Raw genomic sequence first — 24082 nt, forward strand, 5'->3', positions numbered from 1 at the left:
CAGAGCAGTGCTGAATTTCAATGGCTCAGGTGCATTTCAGGCCTCTGCTGGCGACATGTGCAACATCTCACAGTATGCAGTGCACTGCTGCATAAGGGAGGTCACAGACGCACTGTACCACAGGAGGAACAGGTTCATCACCTTCCCTCTCAACAGAGACAAGCAGACTGAGCGAGCACAGGGGTTCGCTCACATTGCTGGCTTCCCCATGGTGCAGGGTGCCATGTACTGCAAAAATGTTGCCCTGTGTGCCCCACACATCAACTCGGCTGTGTTCGTCAACCGAAAGGGCTTCCACTCCCTCAACGTGCAGCTGGTGTGCGACCACACGCATCGAATCACGGAGGTCAATGCCCGCTACCCTGGGAGTAATCACGACGCCTTCGTTATGCAGCAGTCCAACGTGCCAGTTATCTTTCATCCGACTCGGCAAGTCAAAGGCTGGCTACTGGGCAACAAGGGCAATCCCCTCACGATGTGGCTCATGACACCGGTCAGGAATCCACGCACACGTGCACAGCAGGCCAATAATGAGAGCCATACTGCCACACGCAACATCGTGGAGAACACCATAGGCCTCCTCAAACAACGCTTCCGCTGCCTGGACCGGTCTGGAGGAGCCCTGCGGTACTCCCCTGAGCAGATGGGCAGATTCGTGGTGGTCTGCTGCATGCTGCACAACCTCGCCATCATGATGGACCAGCCTTTGCCACTAATGACTGCAGAAGATCCTGAGCCAGAGGTGGAGGAGGAGGCTGAGGAGGAAGAGGCGGAGGAGCAAGAGGAGGAAGAGGCTGAGGAGGAGCAGGAGGAGGGGGTGGAGCCGGAAGAGGAAGTGGAGGAAGACGCAAGGGTGCAACAGGAACCACACGCCTTGTCTGCAAGGGCTGTACTTGCTCGCCTGATCTGTGCCCGCTATCAATAATTGGAACTACATCCCCCAACTCACCAACAGTCCTACATTCCCCACCTTTCCCCTCCCACAAGACAATCAAATCGCCCTCCATCTGATTACACATTGGTATCCCTCTCAGCTCATCGCATAAATAAAAACCAACACCAAATGCCAAATCAAACTCTCATTTATGGATTAATAAATGAAATTATGCAAACATTGCAGAACTATTCACCCTTGTGCATTCCCTTAGTGCCTTTTGTTCGTGTGACTTTACCTATCCTAGTGCTCCTACGAGGTGCTTCCCCAGTGGCTGGAGCATGGGTGGTGGAAGGTTGCTGGCCTTCAATGGAAGAACGTCCAGATGGCCTTGGAGGACGACCTCGAGCAGCTCTGGGGCCGGAGGGCCTGGCTTCAGACTGCACCATCTCAGCATGGGCTGCAGCAGTCGGGCCTGGCTGGCCGACAGGCATCAACAGGGGCACTGGTGGAGTGGCAGGGGTGTGAGCAGGAATGCTGTCGTCCTGAGAGAGGACAACAGGTCCGACTGCCACGGCGCCACTGCCACTCTCCCGGGGCAGCGCCTCAGCAATCCTGGTGATCGGCTGGAGAACGGATTGCTGGAGTGCTGTGATGCCCTGGAAGTCCCGTTCCACAGTGGTCCCCAGAGCCACGATAGCAGCACTCTGAGCTTCCAAAGCAGCAGTCTGAGCTGCAAATGCAGCAGTCAGACCTTGGATGGCAGATGTTTGTGCTGCAATGGATGCTGTGACATCTGTCATCAGACACTGCATCATGGTGGGTTCCACAGGTGCACTGATGGAGGTGACCACCCATTCCATGTTAGAAAGAATGGGCTCCAAGCTCTGCGCAAAGCCCTGCGCCAAGTTTGAGCTGGACTCCTCCATGCCCCTTCTCATTGTGCGCAGGCTTTCTGGCAGGCTTTCCAGTGCCCCAAGCATTTGGTGGTGTACGCCCATCAGCCGTCTTCTGTAGCCTGGCCCATCAAAGTTCTCATCTGACACCTCTGCAGCAGAACTACTGAGCAACCTCGCCCTCCGGTGAGTTTGTTCCTGTGGTATCCCTTCCCTCCGCCCCGGCTTCTGCGCACTTGTGCTCGGTGTCTCACCAGGTGCAGATCCCTCCTCTAACCTAACCTCTAAAGGACACACAGTCTCTGAGCTGGTGGAAGCAAGTGTCAGATCGAGTGATGGTGTGGCTTCAGTGTCCCCCTCCTCCTCCTTCTCCTCGGACGGTGCTGCCACGTGTTCTTGGGTATCTGCAATGACAAAGGGAAACAGGTTGAGTTGTGGAGTGGGGAGACGAGCAAGTAAGATGTGCGAGCTGGCAGCATGTGCAGCACGTGAGTCAGAAAAGATTATGGGAGGAGGGAGATGTGGAAAAGGAGAAGGATCATTAGATATGAAGAGACCCCCTTGCCCGGACCTCCAGCATGGCACATTGTAACGGCTGCAGCGACGGCCCGCCCAATGATCCGCAGCACCGTCTCCTATAGGGGGGTGAGGACGTGTAGACGTGTCTGTCCAGCCTCAGGTCCCTCCTGCTGGTGGGTGTTATACACCACCTTCTCCTACAAGACAGAGGACATTGTGTCAGTGAGTGTCCTGCAAGATGTGTGGGTGATGTGCCTGTCATATCGAATAGCTGCCAGTTTGTGTGACTTGTGAGTGGTGGTTGGGTTGTGTGGCCTGCAAGTGTGGTATTATGTGCGGGTGAGATGCAGCATTGCGTATGGATGGGCAGTGTTTGTTGATGGGTGGGTGGGTGACGGGAGGTCTCGTGCATGGAGTATTGGTGCAGTTGGTATGATGTGCCACTTGACACTTGCATTCACTCACCTTGACCACTCGTGTCAAATCATTAAATTTCTTCCGGCACTGCACCCACATACGTGGTGCAATGCTCCTTGCATTCACCTCCTACGCCACATCCTGCCAATGCCTGTGGAGCTGTAGTCTGGAGGGTCTCCGGCCACCCTGCGGGTACGTGCTTGCCCTCCTTTAGTCCGCGCCTTCCACCAGGGTCTCCAGAGAATTGTGGAGCCCTCTCTCTTGCCGGTGCAGACACTCACAATGCCATTCTCCCTTCTCCTAGTTGGCTGTGTACCTGCCATTTGAAATGTGCCTGCACCTTTAAGTAGTGCAGGCTGCTGATGACGTGCGCTGTGCACGCCCCATTTCCAACTTCTTCATTCTCCGAGCAGCCTCTCAGCAGCGAGGGTAGTGCTTGCTGCACGGAGATTTCACGGTAAGTAGCAGGCAGCACGAAGTTCATACGCCGCCTGTGTCGGGTCCATCGGGCGCGGGGTGGTAGCTCATCACGCTACCCTCGCCCAGAACGGACCCTTATCCAATTTTTCCCCCAATGTCTTCCGCAATCGGTGGGCACCACAGGGTATTGTTGTATCATTGCCCAGAAGGAAAACATTTTAATCTAACTCGCATACAATTTTAGTTCGGATACACCTCTCCTATTAGTGGTGCCACCCTCTTGGGAGGGGCACTTGCAGTGTGTATTTCAGATTGGCATAGGACTGGCCCAGCATCACTCCGTTGGTCTATTTGAAATAGTCCCAATACAGACAAGACTCTCAAACATGTCTTGGTTTATTCAGACGTTTCGTTGGCTCCTAGTCCAGCAACGCCTCGAATTTAAAATTCTCATCCTTGTTTTCAAATCCCTCCACAGCCTCGCCCATCCCCATCTCTGTAACCTCCTCCAGCCCTACAACCCTCCGAGATCTCTGCGTCCCTCAAATTCTGGCCTCTTGCACATCCCCCATTTCTTTCACCTCACCAATGGCAGCTGTGCCTTCAGATGCCTAGGCCCTAAGCTCTGGAATTCCCTCCCTAAACCTCTCCGCATCTCTACCTCTCTCTTCTTCTTTAAGTCGTTCCTTAAAACCTACCTCTTTGACCAAGCTATTGTTCACCTGTCCTAATATCTCCTTATCTGGCTCGGTGAGAAATATTTGTTTGAGAATTGTTCCCGTGAAGCGCCTTGGGACGTTTTACTACGTTAAAGGCGCTGTGTAAATGCAAGTTGTTGTGGTTGCTTCAGAATTGTTTCTGCGAGCTTCCTCCCTTCATTAAAAGTCCTGCTTTTATTTTTTTTTAGGTCATGCAAAACGTTATTTTTGAAGTGACGGAAGATGGGGAAGAACCAACACCTACTGGAGACGTTCCGTTCAGGAACACGACCGTCGTGACAGAGATTCGGATCGACAAGCCTTTCTTTTTTCGAGTTTATGATGGGACATTGGACGTACTGCTGTTTCTTGGCAGAGTAAAGAAGCTCTGAAAACCAGAATTAAAAATATTTTAACGTAAGATGCGCTCACGGAAAGATTCACCGGAAAACGTAGTGTTCGTAGAAGGATCCTGGGAAAGGGCGGGGATAGGAGATAATGGGATCGGAGTAGATATTTCTGCTGATTGGCTGAGCAGCCTCCTTCTGGGCTGTAATTTCCATGATTGTGTTCTTGGGTCAGAATAGATGAAGCAACTAAAAATAAAATTATAGAAATAAATGGCACTAAATCGTCCCATCAGAGATGGTAATTATGGTGAGAAGGGATCCTCAAAGTTTTATACATTGATAATATATTTAAAAAGTTACATCTACATGCACTTCCTGTCAACTTTTGTCATTATAACTTCCAATGTCCCCATTTATAATGGAAGCTGCCCATGTAAACTGGTCACGGTGCAATGACACCCTCCCCTCAGTGAAGGCACTGACACACATTACTGCTCAGTACTCCGGGATGTTGGGTGTGCCTCACTAGGTGAACTAATGCAAGTCATCAGGATCCCAGCCCCATCTCAAATGTGAAAACAGGGAATCTGATGGAGAAACTAGCCCCAGGTACTGAGAGTTTGTGTTTAAGATTGAATCTGGGTTTTCTTCTGTTTTTTTTTCTTCTATCCACCCGTGGAATTGAACCCCAGTGAGACACTGCCTTTTGTGAGTGGAGATGGGAAGAAGATGTAATCGGCGTTAGTCCAGAACAAGGGGACATAACCTTAAAATTAGAGCTAGGCCGTTCAGGGGAGATGTCAGGAAGCACTTCTTCACACAAAGGGGAGTGGAAATCTGGAACTCTCTCCCCCAAAAAGCTGTTGAGACCGGAGGTCAGTTGAAAATTTCAAAACTGAGATTGATAGATTTTTGTTAGGCAAGGGTATTAAGGGCTATGGAACCAAGGTGGGTAGATGGAGTTAAGACACAGATCAGCCATGATCGAATTCAATGATGGAACAGGCTCGAGGGGCTGAATAGCTTACTCCTGTTCCTATGTTCCCTCCTATTAGAGTATTCTGCACCCAGCATAGTTTGGACTAGTACATCATGTAGAGTATTCTGCACCCAGCATAGTTTGTAACAGTACACCATGTAGAGTATTCTGCACCCAGCACAGTTCGTACCAGTACATCATGTAGAGTATACTGCACCCAGCACAGTTTGTACCAGTACATCAAGTAGCATATACTGCACCCAGCACAGTTTGTAACAGTACATCATGTAGTGTATACTGCACCCAGCACAGTTTGTAACAGTACATCATGTAGTGTATACTGCACCCAGCACAGTTTGTACCAGTACATCAAGTAGCATATACTGCACCCAGCACAGTTTGTAACAGTACATCATGTAGTGTATACTGCACCCAGCACAGTTTGTAACAGTACATCATGTAGTGTATACTGCACCCTGCACAGTTTGTAACAGTACATCATGTAGTGTATACTGCACCCAGCACAGTTTGTAACAGTACACCATGTAGAGTATTCTGCACCCAGCACAGTTCGTACCAGTACATCATGTAGAGTATACTGCACCCAGCACAGTTTGTACCAGTACATCAAGTAGCATATACTGCACCCAGCACAGTTTGTAACAGTACATCATGTAGTGTATACTGCACCCAGCACAGTTTGTAACAGTACATCATGTAGTGTATACTGCACCCAGCATAGTTTGTAACAGTACATCATGTAGTGCATACTGCACCCAGCACAGTTTGTACCAGTACATCATGTAGCGTATGCTGCACGCAGCACAGTTTGTAACAGTACATCATGTTAGAGTATACTGCACCCGGCACAGTTTGAATCAGTACACCATGTTAGAGTATACTGCATCCGGCATAGTATGAATCAGTACCACCTGCACAGCAAATTCTACCCCAGAGAACCACCTTAACTTGTGACACCTGTCCCAGTATCGATCTGGCGTTGGTAGCTTGTGTCGGATTTGTTTCTAGTCGCACGCTGACTGTCTCCCCAATGGTGTGTTGGTACATGGGGGTGATGGTGGGTCATAAGCCAAGACCGTATTCAAGAGCAAATGATACCAGGCGTGTCCATGTGTGTTCTTATGTACACCTTATGTGTCGCCTGTTTTACAATGTGCTAAAATGAGTTTGGAGTCTTGTGAAAAATAAACCGTGCATCTTCAAATGAGTTGTCGTGCTGAGTAATTTTGCTTTTTAAACATCACCCTTACCAACCTGTTCAGCTCTTCAAATTGGCTGTGGTTTATTGCTTTGCAGTGAGTGGACACAGGCATGTATATTTTTTTCATTCATTCTGGGGATGTGGGCATCGCTGGCAAGGCCGGCATTTATTGCCCATCCCTGAGAAGGTGGTGGTGTGCCGCCTTCTTGAACCACTGAGTAGCAGTTTGATACAACTGAGTGTCTTACTAGACCACTTCAGAGGGCAGTTAAGAGTCAAGCACGCTGACTGGTGTCACATATGGACCCAGACCGGGTAACAGAAACATAGAAACATAGAAAATAGGAGCAAGAGTAAAGACGGCAGGTTTCCTTCCCTAAAGGGACATTAATGAATCAATTGGGTTTTTATGACAATCTGACAGCTTCATGGTCATAGAATCATAGAATGGTTACAGCACATTCGGCTCATTGAGCCCGTGCCGGCTCTTTGTAGGAGCAATCCAGTTAGTCCCACTCCCCTGCTCTTTCCCCGTAGCCCTGAATGAGACTGGGTACACCTTCGGGGAAGCATCCGTGCAATTTCTCCGGACTCGGATAGTCGCCAACAGGGTCAGGGTAGCTGAAGGCAAGCGCGTCTGCCTCAGATGCGCGGGACACAATTCCCTGGGAAGATGGTGGTGGTTGAGGAAGTTAGATCAGGACAAGGACAACGCCACAGCAGCCTGGGAGAGGCTAGGGAATGACACCTACCGGACTATCACAGGGAAACGAGGGGGTGTAGAAGTGTGTTGGAACAAGTGGTGGAAGGAGGAACAAGGGATTTATTTGTGTGTGTGTGTGGGGATCGTTGTGGGTCTGTCCGAAGGGTGTGTCGATTGCCTTCCAGCGGCAATGGCAGGACGAAGGGGCAGGTATGGGATAGCACAGGGGTCACATTTCCTGTGTGTCCCTGGATCCCTACAACACAATAAATGCCACCGAGATTGTTACACAGGAGAAGAGGCCCCCGCCAACACCCCGAGCGGTTAGGGAAGATGAGATAGGTTGTCCGCACACCACACCGGGTCCCGGGAATGGGTTAGTGTTAGTCCCCACGGGAAGGGTATTATACCACGGGGTACACCATTAGATCGTCTCAGTGATACTGAACCTCACGCGAGTCCAGTCACCATCATGGTGTCCGGCAGAGACGGAGCAATTGTACAAGACATTGCTCCGAACCATGTACCATCAGTTCTATGAATCAAGCTACGGTGAGGATCTGTTAAATAACATGCACTCAAATGTTGAGAGAAGCGATGGGGAAGGCGCCGGTTCTAGTAGGTCCAAGCGGCGACTGATAAACGATGCAGCGACTGCGTTCAGTACGGGAATGTCGGTGATTAACAGTCTGGATAATGCTGAGTTACAAATGCAGATAAACACCCTCAGGAACCAGATGCGAAAGGTCCTGGGGGACGGGAACGAGATTGTTACGAATGAGTTGCATGAGGACCAAGCAATGACCATCCACTTGCGTGGTGATCGCCCAGCTTGAGTCCCATGCTAGTACCATAAACGCCTTAATAACGGAAGAATGCCTCCGCTCAGGCGGCGCGGAACGACGCTTGCGTGTTTTGGCTGTTAAATGAAGGACGCAGTAATTTGGAAGACCTTAGGGAAGGTCACGTCCCTTCGTGGGTCACGAACAGGTACCTCGCAGCGATCAGTCCGTACCACAATGAGCTGAGTTTGTGTCAGCTTCGGTCGGCCTCGGAAGCTTTCCCAGTTCCAATGGACTGCGGCCGGTCGAACCACACAATTATGGGGATAGTGTTACGGTTACCGGTCCTCAGCAGGGGTCAGAGGCCTGCGCCGGTATACTGAGTTGAGAACATTTGGGTGATAAGGAACGGTGTCCATGTGCGACAACGGGAGGTCCCAGCATACGTGATCCAGTGGGAGCACGGTCTGGATGGGAGTGACCTGCAGGGATGTCAGATGCATGGGGAACACCTTGTCTTGTGCCCTCAGCATCTGAACCCGTTTGATCAACCGGTGTGTGGGTTTAAATCAGAGGGAACTGAGCCGTTGAGTTGTACCATGGAGGCGATGGATGGGGATCATGTATCGCCTCAGGTGGCATACTCCGGGAACGGCACGTATTGCATCACCACGGAGGTGGACAGGTACAGGGTTCACGAGGACACATGGTGTTCTGTGACCGAAAGCACCTTCTGCTTTAAGCTCAGCACCAAAGTACAGATTGGGAATGAGCAACTGCTTCCGATCGCAGGGAAGCAATTACGGTTGGAAATTAATGATTCTGTGGGGGACTTGCAGAGGTATCTGGCCACGTTTGGGTATGACATCCCACCTCTGCCTGATCACCTTGATTAAAGCAGTGGAAATGGTCCAGGCTCATTTTTACAAACTGGAACAGCACAGTAGAGAGATAGGGACAGCAATCCTGGATATGGTATCGCCGCCATGCTGGGACTTCGGTTTAGATATAGAGATCCCACCGTGGATCTGAATAATTTCACATGATCTAGTTGTGTTACAGCTTCTCATGATTCCGTACCTGATAGGAAAAGCTTGCGTCGGGAATCGAGACATTCTCCGGCACAGACGGGACTGGTTGCTGGAAAGACCCATCGGGGCTCCGATATAGAGCCCATGAGATGCACAACAAGCTATGATGAATTGTTTTAAACTCTGCAATTAAAGTTTTGAGTTCTCCGTAATGAAAAGTCCAAAAGCCTGAACAATCCTTTGTAGGCAAAAGTTTGACCAAAAAGCATCTTCTGTAACATAAGGTCAGATGTCGGAATTTGTGATGTAATGTTTCACATGTACAGTTAAGTTGATTTTGAAAATATGTGTGTAACTGAGGAGGGAATCAACGAGGGGATGCCTCCCCGAGTTAGTGTAACGGGGGAGGGAGAGCTTGGTTGGAATCGCTGGGCTGTCCGACACACACACACACACACACCCCCACCCCACCCACCCCCCGCACCCGGAAGCATCAACCGGGGAAAAGTATTTTTAGAGGAATCCACGTCCTCTGAGGGACTCGCTTCCTCATAAGGGGGGGTTGTAGAATTCAGTGAATTCCACCTTTTCCCTGAGTCTGTGAAATTTGGCCATTGACCAAAATTCTAAGATGGAAGGTGCAGTTGAAAGGTCACCAAACGAATCAACAAAACACAGTGGAATGTGGGAAAAAAAACAAGGTTGAATTAAACAGTCACCACCCAGCGAATCACATCTCCAGACATGGTGGGGCCATGTCTTTGTTTTAAAGCAAAACCGATCAACACCTAGGACGTTGGTTACAAAAGGAGCCCTGTATAGCAGGTGATCAACAATCAGCATTAATTCAAAGAACAATAGCCCATCGAGAGAGGCAACTGCAGCAAGACAAGGGGCCATCGAAACCCATCAAGGACTTTTAAGAGGGTTTGAAAGAACTTTTAAACGAACATTGAAGTAACCTTAACGTTAAAAACTATTGTAAGAGAGGGGTATAAAAGTGGAAGCCCGAAACCCCCGTTTCCTTTTTTTATCTCTCGGAATCCTCACTCATGCAACTCAGCCCTGACTTTTGGGTTGATTCCTCCGCCACCCGAGCTCTTCAGAGAGGAGAGCGGCTTCCAGCGAAACCAACGAACCCTACGGGAGAGAATAGGTCAGCCAGACCTGCAAGTGCGCAAGGATTGGTGAGCCTCGACCACGTGTGTATGTGTGTGATATGTGTCTCCAGGGTCCCCACCAACCTCTTAGTTTAGTGGGGTAGTGTACTGTAGTGCGTGTGTAACCCAATGTACTGCGTAGGACCATTTTAATCATCATTTTCTTCATGTTGGTGGTACAATAAAACCAACCTTGCAATTCAAAAATCAAACACTGAGTTTGTGTGTTCTCTGTGCTATTCGGCTATGTGATCCATCACCGGGTGCGTTAGCATAAGTCCCGTTTTTCCTGGACCCCGATCCGTGAGGTATAGGTGTTCCTGGGCTAGACCGGGGACCCGATATCGGCACCGATCAATAGGGTGAGAACACCCCCAAAACACCCTACACGCCTTTGGTTCTTTTGCCAATGATGTTAAATCTGTGTCCTCTGGTTCTCGACCTTTCCACCAATGAGAACAGTTTCTCTTTATTTACTTTATCTAAACCCTTCATGATTTTTAACACTTCTATCAAATCTCCTCTGTTCTAAGGAGAACAACCCCAGCTTCTCCAGTCGATGCATGTAACTGAAGTCCCTCATCCCTGATCTCTCTGTTCCTGCATCCCCTTTAGAATTGTACCATTTAGTTTATATTGCCTCTCCTCATTCTTCCTGCCAAAATGTATCACTTTGCACTTCTCTGCGTTAAATTTCATCTGCCATGTGTCCGCCAGCCTGTCTATGTCCTCTTGAAGTCTATCACTATCCTCCTCACTGTTTACTACACTTCCAAGTTTTGTGCCATCTGCAAATTTTGAAATTGTCCAAGTCATTAATATATATCAAAAAAAGCAGAATACCACTGTATACCCCTCCTCCAGTCCGAAAAACAACTGTTCACCACTACTCTCTGTTTCCTGTCACTTAGTCAATTTCATATCTATACTGCCACTGTCCCTTTTATTCCATGGGCTTCAATTTTGCTGACAAGCCTACTATGTGGCACTTTATCAAACATGTTTTGAAAGTCCATATACACAAAATCAACTGCATTACACTCATCAATCCTCTCTGTTACCTCATCAAAAAACTCAATTAAAAAACTGGTCACTTTTACTGATACCAGCTTTTTTAACTGAATTTATATTCTCAAACTGCCATGGCGGGATTTGAACTCATGTTTTACGGGATTATTAGGCAAGGCCTCTGGATTACTAGTCCAGTAACATAACCACTGCACTGCACTGTACAATATTCCGAGCTGCTTACCTGCATGAAACGGGCGTTTGGATTTTTGAGGATTAGTTTTTATTGAAAGCTGGGTGCAGTATTTTGCGTCACAGGGATGTTTGTCGCACTTTATTGAGCTGACCATCTCCCAGTACCAACACTGCAGATCCTCCAGACTCTGGACACAACTATCCCAATGCTCCCCTGGCCAGCATCTCACCTTGCACCCTCCATAAACTTGAGGTTTTTTAAATTCACTCATGGGATGTGGGCGCCGCTGGCAAGGCCAGCATTTATTGCCCATCCCTAATTGCCCTTGTCCTGGTGGTGGTGAGCCGCCTTCTTGAACCGCTGCAGTCCATGTGGTGAAGGTTCTCCCACTGTGCTGTTAGGTAGGGAGTTCCAGGATTTTGACCCAGTGACAATGAAGGAACGGCAATATATTTCCAAGTCAGGGATGGTGTGTGACTTGGAGGGGAACGTGCAGGCGGTAGTGCTCCCATGTCTCTGATGTCCTTGTCCTTCTATGTCGTAGAGGTTACAGGTTTGGGTGGTGCTGTCAAAGAAGCCTTGGCAAGTTGCTGCAGTGCATCTTTTAGATGGTACACACTGCAGCCATGGTACACTGGTGGTGGAGGGAGTGAATGTTTAAGGTGGTGGATGGGGTGCCAATCAAGCGGGCTGCTTTGTCCTGGATGGTGTTGAGCTTTTTGAATGTTGTTGGAGCTGCACTCATCCATGCAAGTGGAGAGTATTCCATCACACTCCTTCTAGACTTGTGCCTTGTAGATGGTGGAAAGGCTTTGGGGAGTCAGGAGGTGAGTCACTCGCTGCAGAATATCCAGCCTCTGTCCTAATGTCTGCTAATGTGGCTCGGTGTCAATTTTTGTCTAATAATACTCCTGTGAAGCGCCTTGGGACGTTTTACTATGTTAAAGGCGCTATATAAAAGCAAGTTGTTGTTGTTGATCATGTCCATTTGTGAAGGCTCCATTTTTTGGGGGGACCATTTTGGCTGAGGAGAATTCTGTAAGTCTCCCTGGCCTCTTGTCCTGACCATTGTTACTGTCTCAGGTGCAGCCAAACAAAGTGGGAGGACAGAAATCCTCCTGGGGATTCCAATTGCACTCCATGACCTAGATGATGACACACTGTCTTCAAGCACCTCAAAGAAAGAAAGAAATTGCATTTGTGTAGCGCCTTTCACTACCTCAGGACTTACCAAAGCACTTTATAGCCAATGAACTACTCTTTGAAGTGTAGTCATTGTTGTAATGTAGGAAACGCGGCAGCCAATTTATGCACAGCAAGGTCTCACAAACAAGCAATGTGATAATGACTAGATAAACTGTTTTAGTGATGTTGGTTGAGGGATAAATATTGGCCAGGACACCAGGGACAACTCCCCTGCTCTTCTTCAAAATAGTGCCACGGCAGAGGGGGCCTCGGTTTAACATCCCATGCAAAAGTCGCACCTCCAACAGCGCAGGACTCCCTCAGTACTGTACTGAAATGTCGGCCTGGATTATGTGCTCAAGTCTCTGGAGTGGGGACTTGAACCCACTACCTTCTGACTCAGAGGCAAGAGTGCTACCCACTGAGCGACAGCTAACACAATGGGATTAATACCTGGTATTACTGGGATCATTTGTTAACAATAGGATTAATACCTAATAATAATGCTTCATAACGATATGATTAGTGGGTAACAATGGGATTAATGTCTAGTAACAATACATTAATGTTTGCAATTAATGCCTGCTAACATGGTTTTAATGCCTTGTAATAATGGGATTAGTGCTTGTAATTAACACGATTAATGCTCGGTAATAATGGGATTAATGTTTGGGATTAATGCCCGGTAATAATGGGATTAGTTCTTGGTTTTAACAGGATTAATGCCCAGTAATAGTGGGATTAATGCCTGCTATTAACAGGATTAATGCCTGGTAATAATGGGTTTAGAGCTTGGTATTAACAGGATTAATGCCTGGTAACATTGAAATGAATGCCTGGTAGTATGTGATGTCTAATTTTGTGTATTTTGTCTAATTTTTCTTGTTAGATATTTTTCCACTACACAACATTCTACATTTCTTATTCACTACAAGGACCTTGGGTTTTTGCTCATTTGCAGTTAGCAGCGCAGTCTGGTTTTGAGACACTGCAGCTGTGGGCAATCTAGAGCTCAGTTTCACGTACCCTTTGTAGCTAAACTCCACCTGATCTCCAGGGCGTTCACCCGAGCTCACTGCAATCCAAACAGAAACATTCAAGGTTGGCAATGGTTTCTTCAGTGCATAAACAATCTGTTGGATATGTTACTTTCCAAGGCCAACTGCACAATATATCGATTGATCCAATTGAGTCTGTCTTGTGTTTAAAATTATGAAAGCTTTAGACAAAATGTATGTAAGATTTGTCAGGTACAGAATTTAAGCATAAGGGGTCATATTTACAAATTAAGGACAACGGAAAAAAAATAGGAAATGCAGGAGGAACCTTTATACTAAAAGGGTGGCCAGTGTGTGGTACAGACTACCTACACGGGTGGTGGGACAAGAAACATTAATGGGCTTCAAGAAGGAATTAGACAGGTTCTAGTCAACAAACAGGATGTGGGGTTATTAGAAATGCACCAAGAGAATAGTGTGAATAGGTGGGCTTGATGGGTCGAAAGTCTTCTCCAGCTTGAGACTGTTACTATATTGTGGACTGGAATTTCCCGAAACGGCATAACCGGAAAATTAAGCTGATTCTCCCATTGGGAAGTTATACCGGAATTTCCTGATGGGGCGTAACTGGAAAGTTACGCCGATCCTCCCATCGGCGAGTTACACCGGAAATTCCTGATGCGGCATAACCGGAAAGTTACGCCCCTCTGCAGGAATTGTCCGAGAATCTCATTAGCAAATGCCGGAACGTAAAAAACTGGCATGAAACAAGCGGAAATCGGCGGGAAAGAATCAGGGCCCCAGGAAACTGGCAAACTGATGCCATCGCCCTACTTCTGTGCGTGAAAATTAAAGTTTGGAGCCATCAAACCATCATTTATGTACATTTGACGGAGAAAATGCAATTGTGGAAGTTTCTCCATTTTTAATACAAATCATTCCGACGACTTTTAGGGACCGGCCGGTGGAGTGCAGTGGACGGCCTCCTGTTCAGGCAGTGAACAGGCCCCCCCAGTGATCTTGAGGCACCGGCCTCAGTTAAATTCGCCAGGCGAGCTACAGGGCACCAAACAGGTGTCCCGGTGAAGCTCGCCAGATTGAAGCCTGAAATTTGGCTGGGGGCTGTAAATTGTGAGAGAGAGAGGGGGGTCTCGGGGGAGGGGGGGTGGTAAGAGGCCCAGGTTATTTCTGTGTGGGTCCCGGAGGAGCACTTTGAACACCTGGCGTGAGGCCCCTTTCGAATTGGAGCTAGCCACACTGCCAGTGTTGATGTTAAAGGTACTGACCCCACTGTGGGGCCATTACCCACACACCCATTAACTGCAGGGGAAGGGGAATCAAAAATCAATCCCAACGACGAGAATTTTTTTTAAAAGCTGCAAAATCATAAACACCAGAAATATGACTTTGGGTCCTCTTGTGCCTTTCAGAACTGGTGTAAATTCAAGGAAATTCACCACGAGCTGCTTTTTACAGAGGGCACAGCCATGTTACTTAGAATTTACAGCATAGAAACAGGCCATTTGGCCCATCAGGTCTGTGCCGGTGTTTATGCTCCATACAAGCATCCTCCCACCCTACTTCATCTAACCATACCTGCATATCCTTCTATTCCTTTCTCCCTCATGTATTTATTTATCTTCCCCTTAAAGGCACCTTATTCTATTCACCTCAACTACTCCTTGTGGTAGTGAGTTCCACATTCTAACTACTCCCTGGCTAAAGAAGTTTCTCCCAAATTCCCCACTGGATTTATTAGTGACTATCTTATATTTATGGCCCTTAGTTCTGGTCTCTGCTGCACAAGTGGAAACATGTGACAGAGGATTTTTGGTGGTGGCTTCAAAGAATCAGGGAAAAAGATCGAGGAAATTCAGGCGTCACCCAAATTTCCTTGATCTTTTGCTCAGCTAATCAGCATTATGTCGTACTTGTGCTATTGTTCTAGAATCCAGGAAATTCCAGGGCTGGAGCTAGAGTGATTTAAACATTTAATTAATGTTTTTTTCCCCCCGCACACATTTATATAAACATTTCCGGAGCCTTTTAAGTCCTTCTACTGAAGATGGATGTCCTCCACTAGGATTTCTGCTGTTACACAACCCACTCATTAGCTGCAAAGCAACTCAAGTTAGACTGTACATCATTTCTGTAACTCTGATACGACAGCCAGCCACATTGTGCCTGTTTGCAGATATTTGACAGAAGTGGGAAGCTCCCAATGGACAGTGAACATAGCTTGTAGTGAAAGCATAGCTGTATGCATTAGTCGTGGTTCAGTTGGTAGTAGTTGCGCCTCTGAGTCAGGAGGTTGTGGGTTCAAGTCCCACTCCAGAGACTTGAGCACAAAATCTAGGTGGACACTCCAAGTGCAGTACCGAAGAAGTGCTGCACTGTCAGAGGTGCCATTAAACAGATGAGACATTAAACTGCGGCCCCTTCTGCCCCCTCGAGTGGAGGTAAAATATCCCATTGCCACTGTTTTGGAGACGAGCAGGAGAGTTCTCTCCAGTATCCTGGGCCAATATTTATCCCTCAACCAGTATCACTAAAACAGATGATCTGGTCATTATCACACTGCTGTTTGTGGAAGCTTGATGTGCACAAATTGGCTGCTGCGTTTCCCCTCATCACAACAGTGACTACACTTCAAAAAGTACTTCAGTGTCGTGAACGGCGTGATATAAATACAAGTTTTTCTTTTATTAGAGATAGCAGCTTCACTCTGTATCTAACCTGCCGTGAGATTGCCTAAGTGGAGGCCAAAAGGGCGTTGGAGTAATCAAGTGTAGAGTTGTTCCATTCCTCAGCACCAACTTGCTGGCCTTGGTGAATGTAGCATTTACGGCAAAAAAGAGTAACTGAATAACCTGTTCAATCGAGAATATAGTGGGTCATTGTTACCAGTGAAATATTGTGGAAACGAACAATGAGTTAATGAGGAAACTGCTGTTACTGTACCTATGTTTATATTATTGAATTAATAAGCAGGTTCGGGGCACAACGGGTGGCTCTGCTGCACAGGAGGGGAGGAAGAAGAGTGGCAGGGCTATAGTGATAGGGGATTCGATTGTAAGGGGAAAAGATAGGCGTTTCTGCGGCCGCAAACGTGACTCCAGGATGGTATGTTGCCTCCCTGGTGCTAGGGTCAAGGATGTCACGGAGCAGCTGCAGGGCATTCTAGAGTGGGAGGGTGAACAGCCAGTAGTCGTGGTCCATATCGGTACCAACGACATAGGTAAAAAAAGGGATGGGGTCCTGCAAGGTGAAGTTAAGGAATTAGGAGATAAATTAAAAAGCAGGACTTCAAAGGTAGTGATCTCAGGATTACTACCGGTGCCACGTGCTAGTGAGTATAGGAACAGGAGAATAGACAGGATGAATGCGTGGCTGCAGGGATGGTGTAGGAGGGAGGGATTTAGATTCCTGGGACATTGGGACCGGTTCTGGGGAAGGTGGGACCTGTACAAGCGTGACGGGTTACACCCGAGCAGGACCGGGACCAATGTCTTCGTGGGGGTGTTTGCTAGTGCTGTTGGGGAAGATTTAAACTAGAGTGGCAGGGGGATGGGAACCTGAGCGGGGAGTCAGAAGGGAATAAAGTTGAGAGCAGCAAGAGAGGGGAAGACCCAGGGGAAATCTACAACACAAATAGTACAAACAGTTGTTCAAGAACAAGTGAAAGGGAGCAGCAGAAAGAAAGTGTACTTCAGGCACGACAGATAAAATAAAAACTAGAAGGCGTAAGGCGATTAACCCAGCATCAAAGCTGTGGCAGGTGGTTGGGAACCTGAGCAGGGAGACAGAGGAAAGCGTGTCAGGAAGGGACAGAAGGTATGGAGTAAAAGGTAAAGTGTTAAAGGAAAAAGCAGGAACTAAGTGTCACAAAACATATTTGAAAGTTCTTTATCTGAATGCACGTAGCATTCGTAACAAAATGGACGAGTTAACGGCACAAATAATTACGTATGGGTATGATCTTGTGGCCATTACAGAAACATGGCTGCAGGGTGACAACGACTGGGAATTAAATATGCCAGGGTATTTAACAATCAGGAAGGATAGGCAGGAAGGAAGGGGAGGTGGGGTGGCTATGTTAATAAGGGAAGCAATCACTGTAATACAGAGAAAAGATATTGGGACAAAGGATCAGGATAATGAAAGAGTTTGGGTAGAGATAAGGAATAATAAGGGGAAAAAAACACTTGTGGGCGTAGTATATAGGCCTCCTAATAGTTGCAACTCTGCTGGAAGAAGTATTAATCAGGAAATAGTCGGGGCATGTAATAAGGGAACAGCTATAATTATGGGGGATTTTAACTATCGTATTAACTGGACAAATCAAATTGAGCAGGGCAGCCTTGAGGAAGAGTTTATTGAGTGTATTAGGGATGGATTTCTTGAGCAGTATGTAACTGATCCTACAAGGGGGCAAGCAACCTTGGACCTGGTCCTGTGTAATGAGCCAGGATTAATTAATAATGTCCTAGTTAAGGATCCCCTTGGAATGAGTGACCATAACATGGTTACATTCCATATCCAATTAGAGGGTGAGAAGGTTGGTTCTCAAACAAGCGTACTGAGCTTGAATAAAGGAGACTATGATGGTATGAGAGCGGAATTGATTAAAGTGGACTGGGAAAATAGATTAAAGGGTAAGACGGTACATGAATAGTGGTGTTCATTTAAGGAGTTATTTTACAACTTTCAAAAAATATATATTCCACTGAGGAAAAAAGGGTGTAAAAATGACAGCCATCCGTGGTTAAGTAAAGAAATTAAGGATAGTATCCGACTAAAAACAAGGACATATAAGGTAGCCAAACTTAGTGGGAGGATAGAAGATTGGGAAGTCTTCAAAAGACAGCAAAAAGTAAGTAAAGGATTGATTAAGAAAGGGAAGATAGATTATGAAAATAAATTAGCAAAAAATATAAAAACAGATAGCAAGAGTTTCTACAGTTATATAAAAAGAAAAAGGGTGGCTCAGGCAAACGTAGGTCCCTTAGAGGATGAGACCGGGAAATTAATGGTGGGAAACATAGAGATGGCAAAAATGCTGAACAAATATTTTGTTTCAGTCTTTACGGTAGAGGACACTAAGAATATCCCAACACTGGACAAACAGGGGGCTCTAGGGGGGAGGAGCTAAATACGATTAAAATCACTAAGGAATTGGTACTCAGTAAATTAATGGGACTCAAGGCGGATAAATCCCCTGGACCTGATGGCTTACATCCTAGGGTCTTGAGGGAAGTGGCAGTAGGGATTGTGGATGCTTTGGTAATAATTTTCCAAAATTCTCTGGACTCGGCAAAGGTCCCGGCAGATTGGAAAACTGCTAATGTAACACCCTTATTTAAAAAGGGTAGTAGGCAGAAGGCTGGAAATTATAGACCAGTTAGCCTAACATCTGTGGTGGGTAAAATTTTGGAGTCTATTATTAAGGAGACAGTAGCGGAACATTTGGATAAACATAATTTAATAGGACAAAGTCAGCATGGCTTTACGAAGGGGAAGTCATGTCTGACAAATTTGCTTGAGTTCTTTGAGAACATAACTTACAGGGTGGATAAAGGGGAACCAGTGGACGTAGTGTATTTAGACTTCCAGAAGGCATTCGACAAGGTGCCACATAAAAGAGTATTGCTCAAGATAAAGAATCACTGGATTGGGGGTAATATTCTGGCATGGGTGGAGGATTGGTTATCTAACAGGAAGCAGAGAGTTGAGATAAATGGTTCATTCTCGGACTGGCAACCAGTAGCCAGTGGTGTTCTGCAGGGGTCGGTGCTGGGTCCCCAACTCTTTACAATTTATATTAACGATTTGGAGGAGGGGACCGAGTGTAACATATCAAAGTTTGCAGATGATACAAAGATGGGAGGGAAAGTAGAGAGTGAGGAGGACATAAAAAACCTACAAGGGGATATAGACAGGCTGGGTGAGAGATTTGGCAGATGAAATACAATATTGGAAAATGTGAGGTTATGCACTTTGGCAGGAAAAATCAGAGAGCAAGTTATTATCTTAATGGCGAGAAACTGGAAAGTACTGCAGTACAAAGGGATCTGGGGGTCCTAGTGCAAGAAAATCAAAAGGTTAGTATGCAGGTGCAGCAGGTGATCAAGAAGGCCAACGGAATGTTGGCTTTTATTGCTAGGGGGATAGAATATAAATACAGGGAGGTATTAGTGAGACCGCACCTGGAATACTGCATACAGTTTTGGTCTCCATACTTAAGAAAAGACATACTTGCTCTCGAGGCAGTACAAAGAAGGTTCACTCGGTTAATCCCAGGGATGAGGGGGCGGACATATGAGGAGAGGTTGAGTAGATTGGGACTCTGCTCATTGGAGTTCAGAAGAATGAGAGGCGATCTTATTGAAACATATAAGATTGTGAAGGGGCTTGATCGGGTGGATGCGGTAAGGATGTTCCCAAGGATGGTTGAAACTAGAACGAGGGGACATAATCTTAGAATAAGGGGCTGAGATGAGGAGAAACTTCTTCACTCAGAGGGTAGTAGGTCTGTGGAATTTGCTGCCCCAGGAAGCTGTGGAAGCTACATCATTAAATAAATTTAAAACAGAAATAGACAGTTTCCTAGAAGTAAAGGGAATTAGGGGTTACGGGGAGCGGGCAGGAAATTGGACATGAATTTAGATTTGAGGTTAGGATCAGATCAGCCATGATCTTATTGAATGGCGGAGCAGGCTCGAGGGGCCGATTGGCCTACTCCTGCTCCTATTTCTTATGTTTTTAAATGTATCCCAAAAGGTTTTATGACACCTCACTCTTGCAACCAATAAGAATCAGTATAGTTTGTGAGTAGTGACTGCGCTATTTAGTTGGGATTACACTGTGTCAAAGAGCTGAAAGTAGTAAATAGAATGTATTATTGGAATTAAATAGAATAAAGGGACAGTGCCCGTCGTTTCATTTGCTGATTGTTCAGAGTTTGAAGAGTGGGGAAGAATGTGGAAGATATAAACCATGAATGCAATTCAATTCATGCAGCTATGCTGCAGTGTGTATGTGGGGATGGGGTAGGAGGGGGAAATTTCTGGCATCTGAATAGTTAATGTGCTTGTATGTGGGGCTACTTTATTCAGACATGAATCCCATAAAATGAGAATGGGGCAAATGCATTGTGCTTGTAATGTGAACTTCACCAACTGGAAGTTCATAAGACAGGAGTAGGCCATTCAGCCCATCGAACCTTTCCTGTCATTCAATTAGATCATGGCTGATCTAAATCTTAACTCCATTTACCCGCCTTGGTTCTGTAACCCTTAATACCCTTACCTAACAAAAATCTATCAATCTCAGTTTTGGGGGAGAGTTTTCCAGATTTCCACTACCCTTTGTGTGAAGAAGGGCTTCCTGACATCACCCCTGAACTGCCTAGCTCTAATTTTAAGATTATGCCCCTGGTTTTGGACTCTCCCAAAAGAGGAAAGAGTTTTTCTCTCTCTCTACCCTATCAAATCCTTTAATCATCTTAAACACCGCAATTAGATCACCCCTTAATCTTCTATACTCGAGGGAATACAAGCCTAGTCTGTGCAACCTGTCCTCATAATTTAACCCTTTTAAGCCCCGGTATCATTCTGGTGAATCTACGCTGCACCCCCTCCAAGACCAATATCTTTCCTGAGGTGCTATGCCTAGAACCAAAATCGGAGTACACCAGATGGGGTCTAACCATAGCTTTATATGACTGTAACATAACTTCTACCCGCAAGTTCAGCCCTTGTGGATTCTGTTTCACGTGTAGGTAGATACCCTGAACTGAAGGCAGTGGACCACATTCCCCTCCAGCCCCCTGGTATCTTATCCAAGCAGATGTTCTTCACATGCGAGACTGGATAGCGACAGCAAGCTCTTCAACTATGGGAGGGGCATCAAATACAAGGCTAATCCTATTCTCCCAACACTTGCACTTCCCAGCAGGGCCCCCCCGCCCCAGCAGTGAACAGACATCAGGAGTACAACACTCAGTGGCCTTTGCCATTCTTGGATTGGCGACACAGAGGATCGCAATGCTGCCGGCAGCCTCCACTGCTGCCTGAGCTGGGTCAGATAACCCCGTACAGGCCGGGGATCAGAACTGGGGCCCTTGGTATGGCTGGCCCAGTTTGTCTTGTTTCAAAAGATCCCCAACTCACCAGATTCAGGAGTTGTATCTGAATTTATTACATAGAATTATACAACACAGAAACAGGCCATTCGGCCCAACTGGTTTTTGCTGGTGTTTATGCTCCACGCGAGCCTCCTCCCATCTTACTTCATTTCACCTGATCAACATATCCTTCTATTCCTTTCTCCCTCATGTGTTTATCTAGCCCCCCCTTAAAAGGCATCTATGCTATTCGCCTCAACTACTCCTTGTGGTATCAAGTTCAACATTCTAACCACTCTCTGAACAAAGAACTCCTTATGGGATTTATTTAAATATGTAAGTAAAACAATGATACAGCAGGAATTGTAATAACGCTTTACTTTACATTCCTCCCCACCTCGAGAAAAATAATAATCCGCAGTTCTCTTCTGTTTGAAGTTTCAATTCCAACCACCTCCAAGGAATATGAAAATAATATTGCACTTATCCGACGTAGCCACTGAAATCCAGCGTTCACAACACATTTTGTTGCCCTGTTCTGTACTCACAGATCTACAATAAGTACAAATCAGTTATTACTTAATGATTGCACACCAATATTCCAGATATTCTTCGGAGATTTACAAACCATGGTTCCCATTTTTACAATCATTTAATGACAACCAGGAACGTAGGGAGGTAAGGTAGAATTAATTGCGGTGCCGTCCCGACGGGGATAAATGTGTTATCGTGCTGGGAGCTGTGAAGAAATGTTTGTAGTAGAGTCCGGCTGGATAAAGGAGGTGACTGTGGTCGTCTATTGATACCTGGCTCCAGCAATGTCTCAGATGGGCTCCGCTGTGGCCACAGCTTTTGCTGCTTGAGCTAGATCCATCAGGGCTGTAAACCGTGTGAAGGCTGACATCTGCAGGCCCAGCCTCTGGATCTGGGAAACAGAGACACAAATGTAGCAAGTACAACCACTCGCCTCTATAACTGATCAAAACAGTGTCCGTTCTGTTTATTTGCAATAGCAAGTTATTACCATCAAATTATCACTGGAACAACACCAGGAATGAGGGGGCCAGTTATGATGAAAGGCTTGAAAAATTGGGACTTTTTCCACTGGAACAGAGAAGGTTAAGAGGGGATTGAAGAGAATTTAAAAATTATTAAAGGTTTTGAAAGGGTAAATAGTGAAAGACTGTTCCCACTGGTTGGCAAATGGGTAACGAGGGAGCAGAGACTGAGGATTATCACCAGGCATACACTGAGGATTATCACCAGAAGAATGACTGACTGGTCAGTAGTGTAGCCTGTATAAAATCATCCACAATTGTGAATATTTTCTGTTATCCCACTTGCTATCCAGTAGCAATATACTGTGTTCAGGGTTAATAGTCAGACCCGTCTACAGCAACTCAGGCTGGTGTCAGTGCTAGATCCTCATCTAAAGCTGTCCGCTCCGATCCCATTTCCCTGCCCTTACCGCATATGCTTTTACAGTCTTCCTTTTCAAATACTTATCCAATTCCCTTCTAAATGATTTTACAGTCTCTGCCTTGATAGCCACTTGTGGTAAAGAATCCCACGTTCTAATAATTCTCTATTTGAAAATATTTCTTCCAACACTGACTTCTTCTAGTGATAATCTTCACTCTGTGATCTCTTCTTACTGATTTGATCGTGGGAGCAATCAGAAATTTAAAAAAAGACAAAAGCTGCAAACGCATAGCCGGTCAATCAGTAAAGAGAAAATACAGGTGCATGCCCTACATTGGACACCAAACAGTAGAAATAATGAGGTTAGTCAAGCACAACCTGCCTTTTACAAATACATGCTGACATCCCTGGAATGCGCTGCCTGAAAGGGCAGTGGAAGCAGATTCGATTGTAACTTTCAAAAAGGGAATTGGATATATACTTGAAAAGGAAAGATCTGCAGGGCTATCGGGGAAAGAACAGTCGGAGTGGGACTAATTGGATAGGTCTTTCAAAGAGCCTGCAGAGGCATGATGGGCCAAATGGCCTCCTCCTGCGCTGTAGGGGTCTATGTACACAGATCACTAAAATATAATAGTCAGGTACAAATAATAATCAAAAAGGCTAATGGAATGTTAGCCTTTATAACTAGAGGGCAAGAATATAAAGGGGGGGAAGTTTTGCTACAGCTACACAAAGCCCTGGTTAGACCATATCTGGAGTACTACGTACAGTTCTGGGCACTACACCTTGGATAGGATATATTGGCCTTGGAGGGAGTGCGGCGTGGCGCAGATTCACCAGAATGTTACCAGTGCTCCAAGGGTTTGACTATGAGGAACGATTACATAAACTAGGCTTGTATTCCCCGGAATATAGAAGGTTAAGGGTTGATTTGATTGTGGTTTTTTGGATTTTGAAGTTAATTGATAGGGTAGATAGACAGAAACTTTTTCTGTTGGTGGGGGAGATCTAGGCCAAGGGGACACTACCTTAAAATCAGAGGCAGGCCATGCAGGAGAGAAGTTAGGAAACACTTTTTCATGCATAGGGTGGTA

General features: G+C 46.3%; 2 protein-coding genes across 5 annotated transcripts in view; one reads left to right on the top strand and one right to left on the bottom strand.

Moving 5' to 3' along the window:
* Positions 1-6378, top strand: part of agt (angiotensinogen) — a 66198-nt gene extending 59820 nt beyond the window's left edge. For all 4 annotated transcript variants that reach the window (XM_067984085.1, XM_067984084.1, XM_067984083.1 and 1 more), the window contains exon 5: positions 4034-6378. In XM_067984085.1, the coding sequence (XP_067840186.1) occupies positions 4034-4216 (183 nt within the window). In that variant the 3' untranslated portion in view covers positions 4217-6378. The remainder of the gene's footprint in view (positions 1-4033) is intronic.
* Positions 6379-21863: 15485 nt separating this feature from the next.
* The window catches only part of cog2 (component of oligomeric golgi complex 2), a 59544-nt gene continuing 57325 nt past the window's right edge, over positions 21864-24082 (bottom strand). Inside the window, exon 18 of the mRNA XM_067984088.1 lies at positions 21864-22488. Within this exon, the coding sequence (XP_067840189.1) occupies positions 22387-22488 (102 nt within the window). The 3' untranslated portion in view covers positions 21864-22386. The remainder of the gene's footprint in view (positions 22489-24082) is intronic.

This window comes from Heptranchias perlo, chromosome 5, assembly GCF_035084215.1.
Source record: "Heptranchias perlo isolate sHepPer1 chromosome 5, sHepPer1.hap1, whole genome shotgun sequence".
NCBI lineage: Eukaryota > Metazoa > Chordata > Chondrichthyes > Hexanchiformes > Hexanchidae > Heptranchias > Heptranchias perlo.